Source organism: Leuciscus leuciscus (assembly GCF_965113295.1).
Source record: "Leuciscus leuciscus genome assembly, chromosome: 14".
Taxonomy (NCBI): Eukaryota; Metazoa; Chordata; class Actinopteri; order Cypriniformes; family Leuciscidae; genus Leuciscus; species Leuciscus leuciscus.
The window spans coordinates 40517399-40544679 of NC_138738.1; the positions used below are offsets into that span (position 1 = coordinate 40517399).

The following is a 27281-nucleotide window of genomic DNA, read 5'->3' on the forward strand; positions in this document are numbered from 1 at the left end:
ATTGAAGTCAAGTTTGTTTAGTTTTAACTGGTGAATTTTATGCAAATTCATTGTAAATGAGTTGCACATCTCTGGTCGGTTTCAGTCACCAGGTGGCGCACGTGTCTGCCTCAAACACTGTGAGGCGTCTACAAATACTGCCTGGTTGTTATAACACGCTTGTTTTACATTATTACATAATAGTAATAATAGTAATTCATAGCATATTATGTTTCCATAAATTATCGATGTAGTTATTTAGAGTTAGAGGTCTACAGAGAGATTTACGTTCCCTTGAAATCAGTCTTTTCTAACTGTTTCGGCGTTTATTTTACTTTATGAATTATAACAGCCATACAACAAGTGGATCATAGCGAGTGAAAATGTGGGTTGATTTTCACTCAGGCGCGTGCAGGTCAGACTCGCGGGGTCTTATGTAAGAGGCGCGCGCGCGGTGGAGCGTCATTCGGCGGCGGCGCGAGATGAAGTTGCAATGATCACTACTGACGAGTGATTTTAATGTTATTTATCATGTTAGTTAATGTCACATCATGAGTTTATTTTGAGATTAAGCTTCACTTTAATCATAATCATCGACTCAGGAAGCAGAAGAGCGCGGAATATCGATCCGTGACCGGTTATTGATCATCATGCCGCCCATCGAGAAGGACGGGGGTCGCGAGCAGATCCGACTGAAAATCAAGGAACTGATCGATTCCCATCAAGTGCTGGTGTTCAGTAAGAGCTACTGTCCTTTCTGCGTCAAGGTGAGTGAAGATCCGTCTTAAACATGACTAATATCTCCTCGAAACTGTCATGTCATGTAAGAAGGTTTGTAAAAGCAGCTAAGAGTGTACGTTATATAGTTATGAAGTGTATTTCTTAAAGGGACAGTTCACCCAAAAAAACAATTCTGTCCTCATTTACTCGTCCTCGAGTTCTTCCAAACCTGTATGAACACAAAAGAAGATATTTTGAAGAATCGTGGTAACCGAACAGTTGATGGACCACCACTGACTAACAAGACAGAGTCATATGATCCATTCTTTCTTTCAAGAAACAATAATTCATACAGGTTTGGAACAACTTGAGGGTGAGTTTATGATGACAATTTTATTTTTGGGTGAACTGTCTCTTTAATGTGTTCTGTTTTGTCTTTACTTTGAGAAGGCAACTTTAATAAAGTTGTTAAATTATTCTTTTCACATGTTTTAAACTAGTTAAAGTTTATGGAGATATTTGCTTGAAAATATCTCGTAAAATTAGATTGTTTAAAATTATTTATTTATTTAAAATATTTAACGTCTTTAATATTTCCATGTTATGGCTGCAATAAAAAAAACAATCCTATGCTTTTTTTTATCTACTAAAATCAATAGTTTGTCAATATCAAGTTCATGTTTTCAGGAATCACAGTTTATTGATAACTTGGTTTTAATTAAAAACACATCTACAGGTCTGAGCTGTAATAAAACATTCTTCAAGAAACCAAGCCCTTAAAGTGTTACATCTCTGCTATAATCCATCAATATCGCTTTATTAAGGGAACTTTAAATGGATGAAAATGAAACATCAGTGTTTAAACACAAAAATGAATGACTGATGATGAAAAAACACTTCACTAATGTAAACGATATGATCCTGTGATGTTCATGAAGAGACTAATTAGTGTTTTAAATTGCTGGGATTCTGGAGTAATTATTTTAAGAGTCATAGAGACTGTCTGGTTTTCTCAGTAGATCATGTCTGACACTTTGAGTTCAGAATAAACTACTAATGGAACCAGAATTAAAACAGCAGGTTGGGAATGATTTGGGTATGAAGTAATTATAGATAACTCTGATTTTACCACGACTTATGTTATCTACAGAAATACAAAGGAGTAAAATAATTTAAGTACTTCACGGCTGACCTGAGATTTCATGTGTTTTATGTAATGCTGTTACACTGTACTGTAATTTACTGAATCGCATGTATTTGAATGGATGTTTTTCAGCTGCTAAATGTTGTCCTGTTTGAAATGCGAGTCTTCTTGAGTAACTAACATGTTGGGCTTTCTGTGATTTCAGGTGAAGGATCTCTTCAAAGAGCTGAATGTCAAGTGTAATACCATAGAGCTGGACCTGATGGGTAAGAGAACCATCACTGCGGATCATTCTCCATATCAGTAATCATCAGATTACTTTTAGAATATTTCCTTCCAGGACTGAAATTAAAATGCATGGAGGAAGTGCCAGGCCTTTCTTCTCTTCTTCAGTCTATGAACTAATCGTTCTGATCACTTACATTTTACACGTATTTCTACACATATGTACATCATGTCAGAGCTCATGGTCTGTCAAACATCTTTTATTTAATTTAAGAAACATGTCTTGAATATTTTTATTTTCTATTCTAAATGGTAATAACTCCGATATGGTTTTCAACATCAAAATAATCAAATACTCTGGCATGACATTTAAAAAACAAACAAAACATGTTTGTTTTTTTAAAACGTGAAACTAAAGTTTTAGAATTAAAGAACAAAAAATACTACAAAAAGAATTGTTTATTTCACACTGTAAAATGAGCATTTCGGAGGCCCTTTCACACTGAATGCGTAACGAAAAAGTGAATAGTTCGCGTGCGAATAGTTCGCGTCAAAACCATTCACATCAGCCGCGACGTCTGTGACGTTCAGAGCTTCAACATTCCAAAACCTTCGCACCGACAGCTGAGAAAACATGGACACTTCATCATCATCATCATCATCCAGTGAAGACGAGCTTTTCATTTTCTTTAAAAGACAGAAAAGAAGGTTTTGGGTGCAGCCAATCTTACAGAACAGAGAGTCTGAAGGGGATTATACTAATGTCCACTCTTAGTTTCCTTTTCCTCTCTCCTTTATCTCACATCGGTGTCCCTGAGGTTTTCCCCCAGTTTTTTTGCGTTTTCAACTAAACACAGTGCGTTTTCTAATGTCAATACACATTACATGTAACACACGAAGTAACAAGTTAAAATCATTTGACTAGAAACTGTAGATATCACACAAAGAATGTATAGTATACTAAAAGCAGCCCTAAATAGTCTCACTACATTTTGTTACATGTTCAGAGTAAACACGGTCTCTGTCTCTATCTTTTACGATAATAGTGTTAACTTTCTATCCCAGATGTAGTTTATCCTGCTAGCCTACACAGCACAGGACTATACCACGACTAAAACTATCACACAACACACTCACAGTCGTGATAACCGAGTTGGTTGGCAATGCTACGCCACACATTGTCTTTTAAATCGTTGTCCTTGTAGTGTGTGATTGGCTGAAGCCTTTTCTGTCAGCGCAAAAGTAAATAAAAATCGGCATCGATGCGGAAAAAATAAAAGGCGTTTTCCGCCGCAGCACATTCACGTTCGGTGTGTGAGCACTCATTACACACACAGCTGATCAAAACATAAAACCATCACGAGAATTATTCGTGCATCAAAATTGCATCCAGTGTGAGAGGATCTTTACTCTGTATTTATTTATTTATCAGGACTATTCAATTTCAACAACAAATTTGGCCAAATTATAAAGAGTCAGAATAATTTACTGAGATAAATGACAGATCTGAGATTACATTATATTTGTTCACTACATATTTAAAACAATGTTAAACATTCAATTGCATGACATCTTCACCTGAAGTTCTTTCTGATACGCAAGAATATGAATATGCATGTCTTCTGCATGCTGCGATTACGTAATGTCCACGTTTAAGGTCACAGCAGTTTTACTACCTCATTGACAGAAGTGCTGAGATACTCATGCATGTGTTCTGTGAACATTGTGCTGAACCTCTGAAGTTAATGTTTAAGTGTTCAGAGCCGTTTTAGCCATGACCTGCTGAGTCACGCCAACCGCAGCGTTACGAACTCATCTTCCCTTGTTTTCATTCACTCATTTGCTCCCCAACATGTCTCATTCATGTCTCACGCTGGCCTTTATCTCGCTGTACATGCACAGCCGCTCTCCTCATGTTCGTAGCGTCACACTGATAATGGATCCTCTGCTGAAAGGCTGTAAACCTGATTAGCTGCTTTGGAGCCAAACATTAGTTTCAGAAGCAGTGCCAGATCCGAACCCGATTCAATTATCCTTCTTGGAGGGCCGCCCATGTGGTGTAGATGTGAAACACGAGCGCTGAGATCCTGTCTGATGTGTTTCAGAGGACGGGACCAACTACCAGGACTTGCTGCATGAGATGACCGGGCAGAAAACCGTCCCCAACGTCTTCATCAACAAGAAGCACATCGGAGGCTGCGACAACACCATGAAGGTACCGAGGCTCTGTCCGATCTCTGCGTGTGTTCGACATATCGAAGAAAACTTTCAGTGCAATATTTAGTTTTTCTGCGATTTGCATTGTGATTATAAAAACAATTTCACCGGATAATTTGAATAGCTCTAGAAAATATGACTTGCTGTTTTTGTTTGGTTGGTTTTTATTGTATTTATATGATATTTATATGATATTTGTATTTTTGTTATTTAATTTTTGCCATGAAAATAGCTTTGAATGCTGACATGGCACCAAGTAAAATAATCTGAATAGCTCTAGATGAAAAGAATTACTCGTTCTTCAATAATCAGGGGGATTTTATAGGGGAGTGAGTCTGTATTAGGGATGGGACGGTATGAAAATTTCATATCACGATTATAGTGACCAAAATTATCGTGATTATCAATATTATCACGGTTTTGTTAAAACGAGATGAAAGTGTTCAAAAAGAACTGATGCTCACACTGAAAACAGTTCAATATTTGAAAATCAACAAACAAATAAAACAAGCAGCTCTGCACTTTTTTTAAGTAAGATTATATTCTGTGGCATTTCCTTCCTTATAATGACCGTCGTCAATAGCAACGCATTATAACACAGCGCACATCCATGGATCGCAACTGTGTAAAAACATCGGTGTAATAAGTGTACAATGATATACATTATTATCCCTTAAATGTCACTCTTAATAGTCTTGTTTGAACTTGATCGTTTGTCTTTGGCTCAAAGCCACTTGCTGCAAACTTTTCTTCGCGGAAGCTTCACGTTTATTTCAAGTGCGTGAGATAAAATAGTATTGAGGTCAAAGTTAACTTGCCTTGCGTTCACTATGAACAGTGGGTGATGGTCACACAAGACGACTCGGCAGATTGTGTTTCCCCCCTATTGTAGTGACCATCCTCGATTAAGTTTCACTCAGGACTTTTGTAAAAGCCAAAATATGACCACAACTCAGATTTGGTCCTCTTCAAAGGCTGAAAATCTCCTGTTGCTGGCTGGACAGGATTTACAGTGAGTTATTAAAAACACGGTTTTAATGATAATTACATTTTAAAGGATAATATTAATCGTCAGTACATTTTATCGTGGTTTATAGTGAAACCGGTAATCGTCCCATCGCTAATCTGAATAGAAAATAATAAACAAATTACAAGCATAGATAAATACAATAGAAGAAAGATACAATTGAAATATGCTGTGCTTTATGTTTTTCAGGTAAATCTAACAGCGCAATATCGATGCTAAAACAATATATATCGTGCAGCTCTAGTTCGACATGATTCTTACTCGGGCTCGCTGGCCAGACTTTTGTTTCTTTTAATGTCTGCTCGTTATTTTTGCTATTCATGTAGTCAAGGAACATCTGATTGACATGCGAAGCGACCAACCATAGTTTGATTAGCTTGCTCTGAAACACTGTACAGGTGCACAAGTGTTCATGAATGACCAAAGACCACCAGAGAAACTGCTTCTGTTAATTTATAGACATAAAAATGACATTTCCTCAAGCAAACTCTTGTCTTTTTACAGATTTGATGGCATGAAACCCTTACTAACTTTATAGAATGATGAATTCCTCATTCTCACTGTTGCTCATGCATAAATCGTTGCATTCTGGTCCCACACCGTGTTCTGGAAGGGAACGTGCTTCAGTGTTTAGTGTGCAGTGCACTGGGTTTCACTCGCTTGACTTCACTGTCATGGACACTCCAGTTAGAGAACGTTCTGCTGTGGTATCGCCACACACACGCACACACACCCTTTAATTTTAGCTGTGGTAGAAGATTAAGAGAATAAGTATAAGTAATTAAAACATTTCTGTCCGTCCCACACGTCTGCTAGAAGTTATTTTTCCCCATTTAATTGAGAAAATTGCAGGCATCATTGATTCAGGGCAGGACTTTCAGTTTCGTTGTAAAAATTGGGTTGGTTTCACTCTGAAACTACTCACTCGTCAAATTTTGATTGGAATTATGCAACCATTGTTATTATTAGGACTGGGAATTTTCCATAGACCTCCCGATATTATTTATCAATATTAAAACAATATCTAGCTTGCTATTTTTTCTCTTTTTTTTTTCATTTAGCATTTTATATTTATTATTTTTTTAATTTCTGTTTTACAACCTTACACATACTTTTTATTTATTTTAAAAAGTATTACAAAAAGTACTGTTTAAAATATTTAGAATAATAATAAATTGAAATGTCAAGTATTTTTCTACTAAATTGCTTAATAAAAACAAACATTACAAGTATTAAAACGAAGTGCTTTCAGTGAGTAACTGCAGTGCTCACGCTGTTATGAATTGTTTGATATTTCAACCTTAGAAATCACAACTGAGAAAGTACCTTGTCTTGCACAGCCCTAGTTTTGTATTATCAGCTGTTATCTCACCAGTTTAATATGTTGGTTGCCCCATCGGAGGACTGCTCGTGTGATCTACATATGAAATGTCTGATCATCAGTGCCTGTCTCTATCACTAATGCATCTGTCAGCTGTCTATAAAGCCCTTTCTCCGTTGAGTGTAAAGCAGCTCTGTGGGAAAGACCTTTGGTGATAGAGCTGAATAATGCACAAGTGCCTCTTCACAAAGGCTCTTATCAGCATGTTTTTATGCTGTAATGAGTGTCTGGTTGTTGTGGGAACAGGCACACAGCGATGGCGTCCTGCAGAAGCTGCTGGGTGAAGGGAGCGAGGTGTACGACTATGATCTCATCGTCATCGGCGGGGGTTCTGGCGGTCTGGCGTGTTCAAAGGTGAGCTAAATTACCCTGAGACAGGAAGATCCTTCATCTGTAATGCTGTTTAAATACTGAATGTGTGTGTCCAGTTAAGTCGGGGCAAACGGGACACTTTGTCATTTCAAACTGAGGCTCAAGTTACATGGATTCACCCTGTATTAGATCTGTGTGTGTTTTTTATATATATATATATATATTAGGGCTGTGAAACGATTAATCGCATCCAAAATAAAAGTTTGATTATATAATATATGTGTGTACTGTGCATAATTACACACACATGCATATATTTAAGAAGTAGTTGCTTATATATACTGTGTGTGTGTGTGTGTGTGTGTATGTATGTATGTATATATATATATATGTATGTATATGTGTGTGTTTTTTTTATACATTTACCAAATTTTTTTCCATGGTTTTGAATTTGAGTTCAAAATGATTCACAGAATTGGAACAAAACTATCTAATTACAACATTTTAGGTTGCTTAATTTTATGCTGCCAGTAAAATCATCATGAATACTCGATATATCACAGCCTTGCACTGTAAATATAGTGAACGTGCATGTAAATGATACAGAATTTAACCTGGAAATGTTCATGTAGCCAAACTCTGTAGGAGCTCAGAGCAGCTCTGTGGGTTTTACACATGATTTTAACACGTCTCCTTCCTGTCCAAACAGGAAGCAGCTGCCTTGGGCAAGAAGGTCATGGTTCTGGATTATGTTGTTCCCACACCAAAGGGCACAACCTGGGGTAAGAATACCAGAATCAAACATGGAAGTATATAATCAAAAATGACGATATGATGGAGATATGATGAAGATGATAATGCGAGGTCTGTCTCCAGGTCTGGGCGGCACGTGTGTGAATGTGGGCTGTATTCCTAAGAAGCTGATGCATCAGACGGCATTGCTTGGCACAGCTATAGGAGACGCCCGCAAGTTCGGCTGGGAGTTCGGTGATCAAGGTCAGTCGTAACATTAACACGGCTGGGAACGTGATTCACTGGCTCTGTGATCGGGATTACAGACAGCAATTACACCACATGATGTAATGCATTGCACATAGAGATGATTTTAAAAAGTGCCTGTTTGATGATGTGCAATGCATTAGTGTTCCCTGAGTGGTTAAAGCTGTGATGCAATTTTGTGTTTTCTACTGTGAAGACATTTCAGTTGCAAATTTATTTCCTCTTTCTCTGAAAGTAGATTATTAATTTTATGAATCGATTTGAGTGACAAGTGACAGCAACCTTGTGAATGTATCTCGAAATGGTTTGAAAGACTATCAGGGTTTCCGCGGAGTCATAAAAAGTCATAAAACGTCTTAAATTTAAAAATCAGAATTTTAGGCCATAAAAAGTCATAAAAACGTCCGGATTTTCCATACAAGGTCATAAATTTCATTTAGCCACGTCTTAAATTGATATGCTCGTTCATTCGTTGGTTCTACCATTGCTTTTTCCCCCTGAAAATGCGCTGGCGGCATAATGTTAAATGCACAGGTTAAATGCGCCAAAAGCGGAACGCTCATTTGAAACGCGCGCCACACGAACCATTTACCCGCTCGGCTCCAAGTCCAAACGGCAGCGCAGCGCGAGCTCAATAGAACTGATGCGTTTACTCTGATCGGTCTCGGTCACAAGATCCAGTGAGAAGTGCTTGAATTCAGCGAAGAACACACTGTCTCAGTGATTTAAACCAGTTTAAAGGCAGATTGAACAGCGCTGACCAACAGGAGAAACTCTGCACAACGATACAGTCTGAAGGCTTTTCCGTCTACAATCTCCCATCATTTATCATGGATTTACTGTAACGTTAGCCTAGTAATATTAACTGCACCATGTGGGATATACATATTGAATTTTATTATATTATTAGTGCTGATAATGTATTAAAGGACTATGGAATATTTACAGTATTTAATAATGTATTTAGGCTACTGTTTTTCATACATTTCCTGAAGATATGTGCCATCAAAGTTAGGCAACACAAACCTGTTTCAAGACTTGGCCCCTATTAGCACGTGCAGAAACTAAGTAATTATTTTCCCAATAAAGATATTTATTTTGTTAAGGACAAATGACAAATGTTTGAATGTCCTACCTCAGATTTGTGAAATGTTCACCTGTTTTAGCAAGTGTTTGTCATTATATTTTCTGACAATAAAGAGTAAAGTTAGTTTAAAACCACAATTAAAGCTCTGGTTTCTACAACTTTCACTTAGAAGCAACAGTCTGCCTTTAAACTTGAAAGAAATAAAGATTTGACATTTATCGTGATAATTATCGATATTGACTAATATAAAACAATTATCGTGATAATTGTTTTTGGCCATATTGCCCAGCCCTAACTGAAATCTCCCGGTCTATCACAATGGGAAAGTGTACATTTAACGAGCCATGGCTCAAAGATGGTGTGTTTAGTAGTTGGCTCAAGCCTGTCGCAAATAATCAGTATCAAGCATATTGCACACTGGGTAAGAAGGCGTTGGAGCTGTCTTTAGGCATTTAAATAATACATCTTGTTACTTTCAATGAAAGTCAATTAAAAAAAAAACTTTTGAAAGGAATTTTAATGATTTTTCGTAATTCGTGTAGGTCATAAATTTCAATCATAATGGTCATAAAAAGGTCTTAAAAAGTCTTAAATTTGACTGACCAAACCCTGCAGAAACCCTGGACTATGAAGAGGCTACTCGGTTATATCTTTAATTAAAACGATTATAAATGGGTGATTTAACACATGAAAACTTCCTAAAACACAGAACAACTGATAGTTACAACATGCAATGTGTCGTAAAACTTTTGCTTTCAAGCATGTGCACATTTTCTCTTAATGTAGTTTTTTTTTGTGTGTGTGTGTATGTCTTCTGTTTTACTTTCTCATCATATATTGTCTTTTTATTAAAGTGACTCACAACTGGGAGACGATGAGGACCGCGGTGAATAACTACATCGGTTCGTTGAACTGGGGCTACAGAGTTTCCCTGCGAGACAAAAACGTCAATTACGTCAACGCCTTCGCTGAGTTTGTGGAGCCGCACAAGATCAAGGTAAGTGTGTTCTGATCCAGCGAGCCGCTTCTACTGAAGCTTCACCGTAATCACTACAAAATGCATTGTGAATGCAAAGCCGTTTTCCTGGGCGGAGCTAACGGTCACAGCTAACATGAGCCAAAAGGAGAGCTGACTCCACTACAGGTCCAGATACAATGTGAATGCAAAGAGAACTGGATTCATTTCCACTTCATTTACTTTTAGAGGACTAAAAGAAGCATGAGTTTCAGTGTGAAGTGTAATTCATTCCTACTTTTGGCAGTAGAACATGGAGAAAATGTGCCTTTATGACATTGGAGTGCTGGTGTTTAAGGCTTTTCTTTTAGTTTTATTCAAATGCCAGTACTGTGAGAGATGCTAAACGTTGCGTATTGCAGTTCAAATCACACTCTCCGTATACCTAAAGCTGCCCTCATCTTAGTTTTATGTTGACTCTTCCCAACAGTCCACAAACAAGCGTGGTAAAGAGACGTTCTACACCGCGGCTAGGTTTGTGCTGGCGACAGGAGAGCGGCCTCGTTACCTGGGCGTCCCGGGAGATAAAGAGTATTGCATCACCAGGTGAGCTTAGACTCTGAGTTCACAGAGGTAAACCTCCTCTGGAGAGCTGGGTAAACGCAGCTGGACCTCAGGGGGTCGTTACTGGAGCCCTGATGACTTATTTACAGCATTTATTGATCTAAAGCTGGTTCATTCTCAGTCACTAAGGGAACAAAAGCTTCCACTGGATGACGTGTCAAATAGGAGGAGGATTTCCTTCTGTAGCTCTGATATGAGTGGCACAAACATGGAAAATAATCAAGTTGGTTAATGTTGATTATTTAAAAATGGCACGACGTACATGAAAGGCTCTATGATTTCTGCGATACGGAAAACACTGATGAAATCGCGGAATAGTCATAAAACTAGAATTGTGTAATGCAGAATGTCATAGAAGTTGCCACGTTTTGGATGAATAAATCAAAACTAGGACTGTGCACTTAATCAAATCACAATATGGAAAGTGTCTTTAATTATTAAACCGCAAAAAAGACTTTAAATATGCAGTCTGTGTGAATGAATGGCATGGTATCATCAACTACACGTACTCAAGCATGCATGATGCTTGTGCTGTTTTCAGTTTTGTTTGCTATAAAATAAAAGGAATTGTTTCATTTTCAATTTAAAAGATTACATTTTTTTTTTTATCTTTTATGCCTTCATTTGATTATCAGAGTTTTTGATAAAATGTTTTATTTAATCATTAATCCAGAAAAATCAAGACAATACAGGAAAAAAAAAAAAATATTCCATAATGCCCTGTTATTAAATGGCATGTAGGGCTCTATGATTTCTGTGACGTGTATAAAATCGGGGAATAGTCATAGAAAATGTAATTGTGTGACTCGGAATGTCTCAGAATTTGGCAAGTTTTGGATGAATAAATCAACTAGGACTGCATTTAATCAAACCGTGAGATGGAAAGTGTATAAAAGGCTATTTAAATATGAATTCTGTGAATGGCCCAGTTTCATCAAACACATACTCAAGCATGACACTCGTATTGTTTTCAGCAGTTTGCCAAAAAATGTAATTAATTTTCATTTGAATGACATTTTAAAAGATTAGATGAATTAGTAGGGCTGCACGATATTGAAGAAAAATGCGATAACTCATTTAATAATGCGATATTCGATACGATAATGCTTGTGTGTAAAATAAACTTAAATATATTTAAAATTATATAACCTACATATGTGTTTCACATTCTTTTTGTGACAAGAATACATTCTGAAAGTGAACATCAGTGTTTTACTGTAGCATCAGAAGACTTATTTTAACATCAGTGTAAACCACTGGGTTCAGGGGTTCAGGTTATCCTACATTAGGGTTATTAAACATCAGTGTAAACCACAGGGTTCAGGTTATCCTACATTAGGGTTATTAAACATCAGTGTAAACCACTGGGTTCAGGGGTTCAGGTTATCCTACATTAGGGTTATTTAACATCAGTGTAAACCACAGGGTTCAGGGGTTCAGGTTATCCTACATTAGGGTTATTTAACACCAGTGTAAACCACAGGGTTCAGGGGTTCAGGTTATCCTACATTAGGGTTATTTAACATCAGTGTAAACCACTGGGTTCAGGGGTTCAGGTTATCCTACATTAGGGTTATTGTAACATCAGTGTAAACCACAGGGTTCAGGGGTTCAGGTTATCCTACATTAGGGTTATTAAACATCAGTGTAAACCACTGGGTTCAGGGGTTCAGGTTATCCTACATTAGGGTTATTAAACATCAGTGTAAACCACTGGGTTCAGGGGTTCAGGTTATCCTACATTAGGGTTATTAAACATCAGTGTAAACCACAGGGTTCAGGTTATCCTACATTAGGGTTATTTAACATCAGTGTAAACCACAGGGTTCAGGGGTTCAGGTTATCCTACATTAGGGTTATTAAACATCAGTGTAAACCACAGGGTTCAGGGGTTCAGGTTATCCTACATTAGGGTTATTTAACATCAGTGTAAACCACAGGGTTCAGGTTATCCTACATTAGGGTTATTAAACATCAGTGTAAACCACAGGGTTCAGGGGTTCAGGTTATCCTACATTAGGGTTATTAAACATCAGTGTAAACCACAGGGTTCAGGTTATCCAACATTAGGGTTATTTAACATCAGTGTAAACCACAGGGTTCAGGGGTTCAGGTTATCCTACATTAGGGTTATTAAACATCAGTGTAAACCACAGGGTTCAGGTTATCCTACATTAGGGTTATTTAACATCAGTGTAAACCACAGGGTTCAGGGGTTCAGGTTATCCTACATTAGGGTTATTAAACATCAGTGTAAACCACAGGGTTCAGGTTATCCAACATTAGGGTTATTTAACATCAGTGTAAACCACTGGGTTCAGGGGTTCAGGTTATCCTACATTAGGGTTATTAAACATCAGTGTAAACCACTGGGTTCAGGGGTTCAGGTTATCCTACATTAGGGTTATTAAACATCAGTGTAAACCACAGGGTTCAGGGGTTCAGGTTATCCTACATTAGGGTTATTAAACATCAGTGTAAACCACTGGGTTCAGGTTATCCTACATTAGGGTTATTTAACATCAGTGTAAACCACTGGGTTCAGGGGTTCAGGTTATCCTACATTAGGGTTATTTAACATCAGTGTAAACCACTGGGTTCAGGGGTTCAGGTTATCCTACATTAGGGTTATTAAACATCAGTGTAAACCACTGGGTTCAGGTTATCCTACATTAGGGTTATTTAACATCAGTGTAAACCACAGGGTTCAGGGGTTCAGGTTATCCTACATTAGGGTTATTAAACATCAGTGTAAACCACTGGGTTCAGGGGTTCAGGTTATCCTACATTAGGGTTATTAAACATCAGTGTAAACCACTGGGTCCAGGGGTTCAGGTTATCCTACATTAGGGTTATTAAACATCAGTGTAAACCACAGGGTTCAGGGGTTCAGGTTATCCTACATTAGGGTTATTAAACATCAGTGTAAACCACAGGGTTCAGGGGTTCAGGTTATCCTACATTAGGGTTATTAAACATCAGTGTAAACCACAGGGTTCAGGGGTTCAGGTTATCCTACATTAGGGTTATTAAACATCAGTGTAAACCACTGGGTTCAGGGGTTCAGGTTATCCTACATTAGGGTTATTAAACATCAGTGTAAACCACAGGGTTCAGGGGTTCAGGTTATCCTACATTAGGGTTATTGTAACATCAGTGTAAACCACAGGGTTCAGGGGTTCAGGTTATCCTACATTAGGGTTATTTAACATCAGTGTAAACCACAGGGTTCAGGGGTTCAGGTTATCCTACATTAGGGTTATTAAACATCAGTGTAAACCACAGGGTTCAGGGGTTCAGGTTATCCTACATTAGGATTATTTAACAGAAACTGGATAATCAAATGTAAAAATAAAACACAGCTTAGTTTTCACTGTATGAATGAAATATATCCTGATTCTTATTAAAGCTACAAAAGTTATTCAGCCGAGAGCAGTGAGGGATTTTCTCTGTCTTTTGTTCATGACTCCAGTTATTGCAAGCTGTTGCGATATGCATATCGCGATTATATACATTTGCAGTATTTTGATAATTTAGATATATTGTGCAGCCCTAATTGTTAATGTTTTATGCCTTTATTTGAGTTTGATACTTTTTTCTTATTTATTTATTTTTAATAAAATTATAAATTCAGAAAAATTTTAACCATAAAGAATTTTATTTAATAGGGCCCTATTTTATTTGTAATAAATTGCGGTTAAATTCTAAGTTTCATGATTTCAATTAAGACATGCTTTTTGATTCCTAACATTTACATTTTACCTTTAAATAGGAGTCCAGAGAAATGGAAATGGAAAAAAATGTATCCGGAAATATTAAAATCCGGAATTGAGTCCGTACATCATAGTGATGTTCACTTCCGAAACGCCACGCCTTTAACCTGAATGCATGTGTGCTCTTTTATGACTCAGCTGAGATTTGCTGATGGTTCATTCATCTTTTATCTGATGAGGAAGTGCAGGTGTTTGGCAGGACTCGAGCCTCTGTGGTTTAGAGCATATTGACTGTTCTCTTTGGCAGCGTTTATGATGTTCATCTGAACTTTAGTCTGCATTGGAGGAAAACCTGGTCTTTGTTTGTTCTTCACAGTGATGACCTGTTTTCGTTGCCCTACTGTCCCGGGAAGACTCTTGTGGTCGGGGCGTCGTATGTGGCTCTGGAGTGTGGGGGTTTTCTGGCCGGTTTGGGACTGGACGTGACCGTCATGGTTCGCTCCATTCTGCTTCGAGGATTCGACCAGGACATGGCCAACCGGGCGGGAGATTACATGGAGACGCACGGGGTCAAATTCCTCAGGAAGTTTGTTCCGACCAAGGTTGGTGCATGTGTGTGCGGTTAAACATTACTGAAATCTGAAACGATGCATTATCTATCGTAGCCGTGATTATGTAATACTCATAATCATGGCCTCTTTACACACATTATCGAGGTGATAAAACATCAGGGTGATTCTTTTGTCCACAGATCGAGGAGCTGGAAGCTGGAACTCCGGGCCGACTTAAAGTGACGGCCAAATCAACCGAGAGTAACGAGATCTATGAAGGGGAATACAACACCGTGAGTGTCCTGCCTTTCTATTGGCCAAAAACTGGAATTTCCTTCAGATATCATTACAGCGCGTCTGGTTTTTATCTCGTCTGCTATCTTTGGTGTCTGATCTCAAATCCTAGTGTGTGCCATTTTTATTATTCAAACATTTTTCAAACATTTTACATTCTCTTCTCTTCACTGAAATGAACCCAATGACTTTGTGAAATGTTAGAAGATAATTTCCATATAAATGTGGTGAACTGCACCTGTGACACCAGTCATTGGGAAATATGAAAGGCTGAAAAAATATTGTAGTTTCAGAGGGTTTAAAAGCAAGTATTTTTGTTAAACAGGGTTCGTACGAGGTGCTTAAAATGCTTGAAGTACTTCAATTTGACTTTTTGAAATGTAAGTCCTGGAAAACCCTTAACAGCCGTATTTATGGAAAGGTACTTTAAAACTGCTTGAATTATTGGAAGACAATATGTGTGAAATTAGTGTTTCATTTTATCGATAAAACAATCTTTTCACACATAATGAAGCTGCAGCTCGTCTGATATAGAGGCATTTCTCATGGCTATGAGTGTGATATTGCTCATTAATATTCAAGTATATGATACAGCTTTCATTCTTCAGGTCAATCATATATTCATGGGGGGAAAAAATCAGTTTGAATAAGGAAAGCGATATCTTTGTCATAGTATCCTTTCAGTGGTTAAAGTTTCCACAGTCACTGCATCCGCTGCACTTTATCTGTACCATTTAGTTTTATTGGTTTATTTTTATATATCTATTTTCCTTTTTTAGAATTTGAAAGATAATAAAGATATTGTTTGATAAATTTGATCTCTAAAGTCCTTGAAAACCAAGAAAGTAGTGTTTAAAGTCCTGGAATTTCATTTTACAGTATCTGTAGGAACCCTGAAGCGCTTACATCAATAATTCAGCATTACCCTACATGAGCTGTATAGTTGTCTAAGAGTGTGAGGTCTGACTGCAGTTCAAGGTAAATGTAATTCCTGTGAGTGGAGTTTGCTCCGTGTAAACAATGCTTTGCCTTAATATTATTTACTTGTTCATTAAAACATATCAAGCCAAGGCACTCGAGGGTTAAAGTAAATGTGTATTTTAAAAGCCTTTATTTCATTATGGCTTAGGCAATTAAAAACCGTCTTCAAATAACCGCACACCTTTAAGGGCCTGTGAAAAAGTCATGTGACAATCACCTGAGAGTCACTATAGAGAAGACATTGTTAGATATATAGCGGACATCTCACCAAAACATAATTAACTCAACATATGTTCCAAAAAAAAGATAATACAGTAAGTATAACTGTTGAGAATTCTAGGGATCACTTGACGTAGCCGGTCATGGGAGGAGCTAATTCTCCTCAGGTGCACTTAATGATTGATTACTAGAGTTTGGTGTGTGCAACGTTCAATGGAAGCAGACTGTCCTTTCTTTCTCTTACCATGAGAGCTTTTGTAGAGTTGATGTGTTCCTGAAAATAAACCATACAACTCTATGATCTGTTGCAATAAAATGAGTATGGACTGAGTACTGGACCCCTGTGTTTTAATGGACACACCATCCTGGTAGCACATTTCCTGAACCAAACATTCAAAACTTTACAATAACAGAATCAATAATGTATTCCAATAACTGAAATAAAAATATAAATATAAATACAAGTACAACATCACACAAGATATCAATGAAATATACAAATCAGAAAAATCTATATATTCTCACTTCCAAAACTTGAATATAAAATGTGAATAAAATTTTGGAAGTGAGAATATATAGATTTTTCTGATTTGTATATTTCATTGATATCTTATGTGGTGTTGTACTTGTATTTATATAGATTTTTTTGATTCAAGTACAACATCACATAAGATATCAATGAAATTATTTTGTTGTTTTGTAACCGAGGGCAGATTGCATTGTCACATTCCTTTCGTGTGTGTGTGTGTGTGTGTGTTGTTTTGTAACCGAGGGCAGATTCATTTGTCAGCATTGTCACATTCCTTTCATGTTGCTAATTTTGGTGTGTGTGTATCAGGTATTGATCGCTGTGGGTCGTGACGCCTGTACAGGAAAGATCGGCCTGGACAAAGCTGGAGTTAAAGTCAATGCCAAGTATGTCTCTTTCTTTTGAATCGTTTATTTTGGTCATCTGTCCTCATAGCCCCTCCCCCAACCCATTACAAAGTCCTTGTTGTCACGGTAGCATTTAAAGGGGTGGGGTCAGAGTGAGTAGGAGGCGGGGTCTGAAGTGTCATGGTGAATCAGCAGTATTTCCTCTGGGAACCTGGGAGTGTGTCCAGCGTCTGACCTCAGTGACACGGAGTGTGTTTACAGAGCACACAACACACTGTGGGATGTAGACGGGCGCCGGGCGGGATGAGTTGAGCAAAGTGTTTCCGTTGAAAAGCATGGGAAATGCATATTAATTCACACACAGACTGAAGTGTGTATGTGTGTGGTTTGAGGGATTAGTGCAGCACAGAGGTTTTAGATCCGTTCTCAAGCACAGTCATGTGATTCCATATGACCCACACACACATGACTCCTCTGTGTGAGCCACTCGCTGAGCATTTACAACTCAGAGTTTTTTCAGTTTTGTAATGTCATTGTGTGTTACATAACATAAACTATGGGATTTTAAAGGTCATTGTGCATTTGTTACAGTAACTCTCAGGTCTGACTTTTCCTAAATTGCAGAAGGGAACTGATGATGATGTAATGTGGCTGATATATTATTACAAAGCATTTCATTTCTGTCAGGAGAGCAAATATCTCAAGATGATTTATTTATCCTTTAAAAGATTTTTTAATTATTGATTTTTAGGACATTTAATAAAAATATCGATACAAGGATCTAAAGTTTTGATACAGTTTGAGGATAAATAATTGAAAAATATGCAGTCTCACTGCAGTCCATGATGACATCAAACATTTCCACAAAGGAGAAAGTAAACGGATTCAGATCAAACATCAGAACCAAGTGTGAAATGGACTTTTATTGTGACTCCTTCATATGCTGTTCATGCACACACAGTCCATTACAGAGGCTTTTAGTCCTCAAGACTGCCTCAATATGAACATTGAGTGATTTTCTGTTCCTCCATCCAGGAACGGGAAGATTCCCGTGAACGATGAGGAGCAGACTAATATTCCTCACATCTATGCGATTGGAGATATTCTGGAGGGAAAGTGGGAGCTCACGCCTGTGGCCATCCAGGCCGGGAAACTTCTGGCTCGACGACTGTACGCCAAATCATCTTTAAAGGTCTGGCCTAGTCATAAACGCTGCCGTCTCCTGGAGGTTTTCCAGGAGGATTAAAGTCTCATAATGAGTAGTGCTGGGCGGTATGACCAAAAATCCATATCACAGTATTTTTCTAAATTATACCGGTTTATGACGGCATTTATTTATTTATTTTCAAGCAAGACTTGGTGTTAACCACATTTTCTACTGATTGAGAGAGGAAATACTGCAGTATATTGACTTAGAATGCTAAAGAGACATACACTGGTATTGCGGTATATTAAAAATGTATTTCATAACAAAAATAAGCACGCGGTATGAACCGGTATATCGCCCAGCACTAATAAAGAGCGATTATCTGTGATTATAACTAGGGCTGTACTCAACCAAAGAAAATCTTGGTCGACTGAAGTCCTGAAATTTTCGACTAAAAATTACGGTAGAAATTTTTTTTTTTTAAATTAATTAGATGCGCACTGTGCGCAGTACTTGGTAGCCTTGTTGTCCGCCTAAATGAATTATAAATAAATATAAAAAACTAGTAGGCTATTTGCAGTATATTAAATCGTTTTTGACCTAATTATTTTGCACTGAAATGAGTCTGACACACGAGTCTGTCGGCTCTGACAGCGTTGCATCACGTGCACCTGCGCAATATCATAGCTTATGATTTCCGAAAATAGTACTATGTTGTCAACTAGTGATATCATCACAAGAACTGTTGAGGAATATACAACATAATTTAGACAATTATTTTTGTCATATGTTATAATAATAAGTTATAACTGTCAGACACTATCATTTCACCGTGCATATGTCCTCAGAGCTTCACAGCTGAGACACGAATAGACTATTAACTTAAAGCTTTTACTCTTAATAAACACAAAAGGCACGTCCACTTTAATAAAAAAAGAATATTTATTAAACAAACCAGATCAAGAGCAGAAACGAAATAAAGTGCATAACTGAAAAATAAAGCATCCTAGGCTCAAAACTAACACAACCAACAGCACAGCGCAATTGCGCATTAGGCTCCCAAAAAAAACAAACAAAAAAGTTAGGTTATCACACTAAAACATTGAAATATGCAAATTCTGATATATAGCCTACTCAAAACAGACAGGGCAAGCTAACGCAGACAAGTGAGCTTACCACTTTTAGATGATATGTCATGTTTGTCGTCGAGCTGTGGAAAACTGTTGCTTGCAAACTTTGCATTCGACCTTTTTCCTGTTATCAATTTGAACAAAATGCTGCCACACTGTCGATTTCTTTGTTGTTGACATGTTAGAAGAGGACTGACTATTAAACGCTCTCACAATTAAATAAATAATATTCAGCATCAAACCTTCTATAGTTATCGCTCTCTCTTGGGTTGGGCTAATCCAAAAAAGGTGAAAACAAGGGGGGTGTTCTGAAGACAGACTGTTACAGTGAAACAAGGGTACTCTGAAAACACCCCCATTAGCAGTTAGTGCTTTCCACCTGATGAAATGAGCGCGCCTCAGCGCGGCAAAACTGATGAAATGAACGCGGCAAAACTGATGAAATGAACGCGGCAAAAAATCGACCAATCAGAATTTTGGTCGAACCAGAACGTATCGACCAATTAATCGACTAATCGACTGGGACAGAACAGCCCTAATTATAACCCTTTCTTCTCTGTGTGTGTGTAACAGTGCGATTATGTGAACGTTCCCACCACTGTCTTCACTCCTATGGAATACGGCAGCTGTGGTCACGCGGAGGAGAAGGCTGTGGAGATGTACGGGCAGGAGAACCTCGAGGTGTGTGTGTGTGTGTGTGTGTTCGCTCAGACGGGGAACATGAAGAGTGAGTGCTGGTAATTGTTGTAATGATGCATGCGTGTCTGTGCAGGTTTATCACAGTCTGTTCTGGCCTCTGGAGTTCACCGTTCCCAGCCGAGACAACAACCGGTGCTACGCCAAGATCATCTGCAATAAACTGGACAACGTAAGACACATGTGACAGTCAGCATCCTCTGGGAATGTGGACTTTTCATTTTATTTGTTATCAAACTATGATTTCAAGTCAAGATCAGACACTAGATTATACAATTCTACACTTTACAATAAGATTTAATTTGCCTTTGTTAACAAACAACCCTGGTGGAGGCACTTCACTGTTAGGAAATAGATACAAAGATTAAGTCAAAAACTTGAACAAAATAAACAAATGTTGCCTTGGAAACTAATTGAAATAAGGTCATGTTGAAGTGCTTAAATTACTAAAACTAAACTTAAAATGACAACTCAAAATATAAAAATAAAAACTGATTGAAAATATTAATACTGTAATTATTAAAATTATACTAAAATGACACTAGGCTTGTTTCTGCCAAAAAAAAAAAAAAGGTTGTGACTGATTTTCAATTCAGATTTTTTATTTACATTTTTTTTTCTCAATTCTGGGTTTATATCTTGCAATTCTGAGTTATAAAGTACAAATTGTGAGAAACTCACAATAGCAAGGAAAAAAGGCTGAGTTAGTAAATGAAGGTTGAAATTATTTTAAATTTTTTTGGAAGCAGCAAGCTCCCATAAATAACTGGCTTTCACAGAATTTCTAAATCTTAATTTCAATATTTTACCAATACATTTTAAAATCAAAAGTTGCACAATGTGAACAGACAATGAACCACTGCATTACAGCAGCAGATTTGTGTGTCCTGTTAGAGACGAGCGTATTAGAAGAGCTGCTCAGTTCTGGAACCAGCAGTGACAGATTTCTATTGAGAGATATTTTATGAATGAAAAGCATTTGATTGCATTCTATCAGGGCTTGCAGGATCACGTCTCTAACAACTGTGTGTGTGTGTGTGTGTGTGTGTGTGTGTGTGTGTGTGTGTGTGTGTGTGTGTGTGTGTGTGTGTGTGTGTGTGTGTGTGTGTGTGTGTGTGTGTGTGTGTGTGTGTGTGTGTGTGCGCGCGTGTGTGTGCGTGTGTGTGTGTGCGCAGGACCGTGTGATTGGCTTTCACTATCTGGGTCCTAATGCTGGAGAGGTCACACAGGGCTTCGGAGCCGCTATGAAGTGTGGGATTACCAAAGATCAGCTGGACCACACCATCGGGATTCACCCCACCTGTGCCGAGGTGTGTTTCCTTTGACTCTACTACTTAAAGAGAACCAATTACGCCCTTCTACAGCTTATTTCCCAGCTCTACTAGAACAGGTTTTCCTGCTTGAATGTTGATTATTTTCCTCATATTCTCCATTGTTGCGGCTCCTCTCTACCCAGTCTGACAGTAACGCTCTGTTTAGTTCCTGTCTCTATGAAGCCCCTCCTTCTGAAAAGCACACTGTGCTCTGATTGGTCGGCTGGATCAGTGTGTTGTGATTGGTCGAGCGCTTTGAGTGTGTTTGGGAAATGTCCCGCTCTTACCATAGCTGCCAGTTTAACACACTACTAACTAACTCAACCAGGCCCGCCCCTTTATTCTGCGTATGAATTATTTCAATGAGGAATATTGTGACGTGTTCGTTCCCGGAAGAAACTCGGAGTTCAGAAACACTGACACTGATATAGAGATATGGCTTATTACTCATTTGATGTTCTTATTTTCTAAGCACATGATCATAACATGTCCTTCCCTTCTTTTGTTTCAGATCTTCACCACGATGGAGGTCACCAAAAGCTCTGGCGGTGACATCACTCAGTCGGGCTGCTGAGGTTAAACCCTGCTGGTTTAACAGGCTGTCAGTACCAGTGTAAACTGGTGATTTACCCCTCTCTCCTCTCGGCTCAAACACACTCGAGTCTCTCTCTGGGAATCTAGAGGTCCAACATCATGATGTTTCACTGCTTACAGAAGGCTTTTGTGTCTGTCGTTCCCTTTCACCCTTTACAAACCATGTGATCGTTCCCACATGTGTTTGAAGGGGCGGAGCCATAAGACACGACGGCCTTCAGAGGCGGGGCTTCACTTGCTGAAGAGACCCATGATTGGAAGAGGAATAATGATTGACAGCCTGTTAGACAGCGGGGTTACTCTGCTCAAAATCACCGTCCAAGTCAGAAATGCACCAAATGCGTCTGTGATTTCTTTTCTTTCACACACACACGTACGCACGTGGTGCTCTGTGATGTCTTGACCCCTAACCCACGTTCAGTGGCGGGTTACGACTGATGTCTTCTGCACTTGGACTTTACATCCATGCTAACATGCGCTCTCTGGACTGAGCCGTGGCGTTCAGACTCACGAGGGCTGCGCACTTTCCTTTCGTTTGGTTGTAGAAGACTATTTTTCTATATTTAATAGTGGGTTTGTCACCAGTTGCTCGTAAGGATTCTAGTGAGCGGGATTTCACTTCCCGCTCTCATTATTATTATTCTTCTCTGATTTAGTGGTCGAGTAACTGAGAGACGTGATCGAAGCGCAAACCAAATGCAGCATGTAGATGCTTCCTCGTCAAGTATTTAAACTAACGGGCGGCACCAAACTCATTTATAGTTTGTGATGCCTGTTAAAGCACTTAGAAATATCAATAAAATGTGTATGTTCATATTTTTATAAATATAAATCTTTACATCACTGGATTCCATGCGTCTCTGGAGGATTCACTCACAAATAAATGCATGTCTGTTTGACATTTGCTGTTATTCACTCCCTTCTGCTCTTTAAGAGTTAAAGTTCATCTGTCAAATGTACAATATTTCAATTGTGTCTCTGTTTAATTCAGTTCATGGACTTTAATAAAACTGCACAATCTACATTTTTATTTTTGAGTTTATTTTATTTTATCTAACGCACACATTAATCTGAGATGCCGTCACAAACATTCAAAAAGCTGTGCAATTGTTCAGTGTGGTTATGAATAAAGCTTAGTCACTATAATTATACACTTAACTACTACCTTAATGTGTTCTGCTTGAAAGGGAGAGCAATTAAATGCATAATTTATATTATTTTATAATCTGCCCATTGAATATATAGATGTGTTGTGTATTTGATGTTAGTTATTGCATTAGCTCGTGTGTGTGTGTGTGTGTATATTGTTTCTTCTACAATGGTTTGTTTGCAGGGATTTCATTAATGAATAATATCTAAAAGCAGCTTTGAGAAGATTTACTCAAATTAAAAGCTTGTTTTATCTTATAACATTTAATGTAAGTCAGCAAAAGGAGGAATTGATTAAGAAAACGACAGCCATTGTCTTGATTTAACGCATTTCTTCTTGTTCACACGTTTCTTTAGAGTCCAAGAACATTTTTTTTTTGTCTCGGACTGAAATTTCTTTCTCTGTAAATTAAACTACAGCTTTTATGATGTGTTTTTTTTAGATGATTGGATTGCAGAAACATGCATCTGGATTGAGTGAAAGCCGCTGATTGGCTGGAAACTCTTAATAAACAGGAAATGGCTAAAGCTCCACTTCCTTCTACAGGAATCAGCGTTAAACACAGAATCTGATCAGGCCACTTACACTACAAACACAACGGCCACTTTCTAGTGTTCGCTTCATTCACTCGGTATTAAAGTGAGTTTAGACAGCTCATCCTTTTGATGACAGTGCATGAATATTCACACACATGCATTGAAAAACTCATTCAGACACACACACACACCTGTTCCTGTGAAGTGCGGGTGTATTCATCTGAGACAAAAACCACCAGAGACTGAAAACCTGAGGATAAAACGCCTCATTTTCATGCGTTCCATTCAGTGAGTGAATAATCACAGACCGGCGGATCAAACACACCTGTGTGTGTGAATCTAAGGAGAGAGTTGGTGTCTCATTCTCTTTGGTTCTATATAATGGTGCTCTAGTTAATTAAATCCAGTCTGCCGTGGACTAATATTGCAACGCGGGATGTTTCATTCAGAAACGATGGAGAGTCGAACTAAAGGACACCAAACACTGAGAAGCTAACCAGGAACAGGTGAGGGTAATCAATCACTGCGGCAACAAACAAGCGTAACTATAGAAACAGGAACGAAACGCGATGGGAACAGAAAATACGCTTCAAAATAAAGTACAAATAGTAAAAACTAAACACAAAACCAAGGAACATGTAACATATATTATATAATTTTCTTTAAAAATATATTCATAATCTATATTTGTTTTAAACGTATTTGTGTCTCAACTATTTATGAAGTCTAGAGAAGCAACCTCATGTCATATTTGGTTTTTATTGCCCTGAAGAACCTTCTACAAATATGGTGATAAATCAGTAAGGTTCAAATAAATAGGTAAATAAATAAATTAGCTATGTATGTAAGATAGTTTAATGAATAAAACGTTAGTCAAATAAAACATTTGTATTATATTAGGTAAGTAGTGAGTATAATTCATACACACACACACACACACACACACACAGGAATGTATGAATATACATATACATGTATACACACATGTGTGTATATGTGTGGATCCAGGACACAGTAAAGGATCTGGAAAGCATTTGATCTGGATGTTTCTCCAGCATGAAAACAAACTTGGTTTAGTCACAGGCAGGGCCGGCTCTAGACATTAGGAGGCCCTAGGCAAAATTCATGTTGGAGGCCCCCCACCCCCAATAAAAAAACACTTGAAACAAATATGATTCCTAACCTTTTTATTTATACAACATTTAATTTTAAAAGCAGTATATTTTTACTTACACAGTACATAAGTTTGGACACATTACTATTTTTAATGTTTTGAAAGAAGTCTCTTATGCTCATCAAGCCTGGATTTATTTGATCAAAAATACAGAAAAATAATATAGTGAAATATTATTAAAATTTAAAATAATGGTTTTCTATTTTACTATACTTTATATTTCTGTGATGCAAAGCTGAATTTAGTGTCACGTGATCCTTCAGAAAACTTTATAATATTCTGATTTATTATCAAATGTTAGAAATGGTGCTTAAAGGAGAAGTTCACTTTTAAAATGAAAATTCTGTCATCATATACTCACCCTCATGTTGTTTCAAACCTGTATGAATTTCTTTCTTCTGCTGAACATAAAGGAAGATATTTAAAAGAATGTCAGTAACCAGACAGTTTTTGGGTCCCATTGACTTCCATAGTAGGAAAAAAAATATACTATGGAAGTCAATGGGACCCAAAAACTGTCTGGTTACTGACATTCTTCTAAATATCTTCCTTTCTGTTCAGCAGAAGAAAGAAATTCATACAGGTTTGAAACAACATGAGGGTGAGTATATGATGACAGAATTTTCATTTTAAAAGTGAACTTCTCCTTTAATATTTATTTTATAACCTGTGATACTTTTTTTCAGGATTTTTGATTATTAAAAAGTTGTTTTAAAAAAGTCTTCACTATCACTTTTTATATATTTAACACATCCTTGCTGAATATTCCTGTTTTTTCTGTATTTTTGATCAAATAAATGCAGGCTTGTAGAGCATAATAATAAACTTCTTTCAAAAAACATTAAAAATAGTAATGGGTCCAGACTTTTACCGGTACTGTGTGTAGGCCTACATATTAATCAAACTTTAGGTAATCTCTTTTTTGTTTAATGAAGATGTTATTGTTCTTGTTGTTATTTTGCTGTTTTATTCAATTTATTCACAGTTCCAGAATCCCACTTCAGTAGATGAGCATAAGTGCTTTTATATTGCATTGCTACCTTAAATATGCTATACACAAATCAAGTGGAAGAGAAAGACACGATCGCTACTGAGCAAATTCAAAGCGTCGCGTCTGGGCACGTTAATGACGCTCGCGCTCTTTTAAACTCGTAATAAAGCGGTGAATGATTTTTCCAGAAATGACGCTGATCTACAGTACAAGTTTATATTTAGAATACATTGCAATCACTCCAAAATAGATGACGACAACTCACACACCTGCATTATGAGCTGTGCTTCTTTGTGTGCTTATTAGGCTTTTGCCTCGCAGCACCTGATGGATGCGTTCGTTACACGTACTTTCAGAAGCCGGCACCCGCTTTGTAACGGACACATTAATTGGTTTAACTGCAGTAATGTTACAGTCTATGGTTAAGATAAACATCGTCACTATTTTTAGTTAATTAATAAATATTGAAATAAATTGTAGATAGGACATTTGAATTTTTTTTTTTTTTTTTTTTTTTTGTCCCTCTGTCTGGGCCCCATCCCGCCAATCGGGCCCTAGGCACGTGCCTAGTTTGCCTTTGCGTTAATCCGGCTCTGGTCACAGGACAAAGTTATAATATGCTAAAAATATGAGAATTGTGCAAATTATGAATGTAAAATAGAAGCTTCTAGATTAGTGGTTTCAGACGTTTATTTGTCATTGTTTGTACTGCCGTTGTGCAATGAAAGTGATTAAACAATGAGTAATTCCTGACATAGTGATTCCATTGCAAACATGTTCCCGGGAAACCTCATAAACTGTGATCAATACACACACACACACACACACACACTGTCACAGTGAGTTGGCACTTTAATTCCTTGATTTAAATAGTTATAAACATTATAGATTTGCCAAGCTAAAAGAGAAAAATAAAAATGTGATGAATTTGAATTAATTTGGGTTTAAAAAAAAAAAAAAAAAAACTTCTGACTAGCTGTTTGAAACTATGGAAACCAACCATTTCGAATATTTAACTTTTAATTAACAGTCTATTAAAAATAAATTTATTTCCCATAATCGCATTAGTGATAAAGGGGGTGCTTTTTTGTAATCATTTTTTATTCTGTACAATTCTAATACGGATACTACTGTAGGCTACATTGTGTTCATATCAGGAGATGGATTACACATTAACTCATCGGAACATTTCTTAAACAGTTCTCAAGAATAAGGAAAGGAAAAAAAACTTCCTCCTGAGCAAAAC

At 37.5% G+C, this 27281-nt stretch overlaps 1 protein-coding gene and 2 long non-coding RNA genes across 5 annotated transcripts in view; 2 read left to right on the plus strand and 1 right to left on the minus strand.

The window, feature by feature from the left end:
- LOC309474003 overlaps window positions 1-27281 on the minus strand; it is a 247693-nt gene that overhangs the window by 146091 nt on the left and 74321 nt on the right. The gene's annotated exons all lie outside the window — the stretch shown is intronic.
- Window positions 430-23206, plus strand: txnrd3 (thioredoxin reductase 3). The gene is made up of 16 exons (XM_082136151.1): window positions 430-746; window positions 2049-2109; window positions 4174-4283; window positions 6940-7047; window positions 7715-7787; window positions 7882-8001; window positions 9946-10088; window positions 10537-10652; window positions 14760-14985; window positions 15135-15227; window positions 17267-17343; window positions 18340-18496; window positions 20155-20262; window positions 20354-20449; window positions 21453-21587; window positions 22102-23206. The coding sequence occupies exons 1-16, from the start codon at window positions 630-632 to the stop codon at window positions 22162-22164; spliced, it is 1803 nt and encodes a 600-aa protein (XP_081992277.1). The 5' UTR covers window positions 430-629; the 3' UTR covers window positions 22165-23206.
- LOC309473998 lies at window positions 10659-14753 on the plus strand. Of its 3 annotated transcripts, none has more exons than XR_014197161.1 (4): window positions 10659-12725; window positions 12784-12891; window positions 13058-13389; window positions 13855-14753. It is a non-coding gene; the product is annotated as an uncharacterized lncRNA (long non-coding RNA). The 3 variants fall into 3 exon arrangements; XR_014197162.1 differs by having other exon boundaries at window positions 10659-12617; window positions 12668-12891; XR_014197160.1 differs by having other exon boundaries at window positions 10659-12891.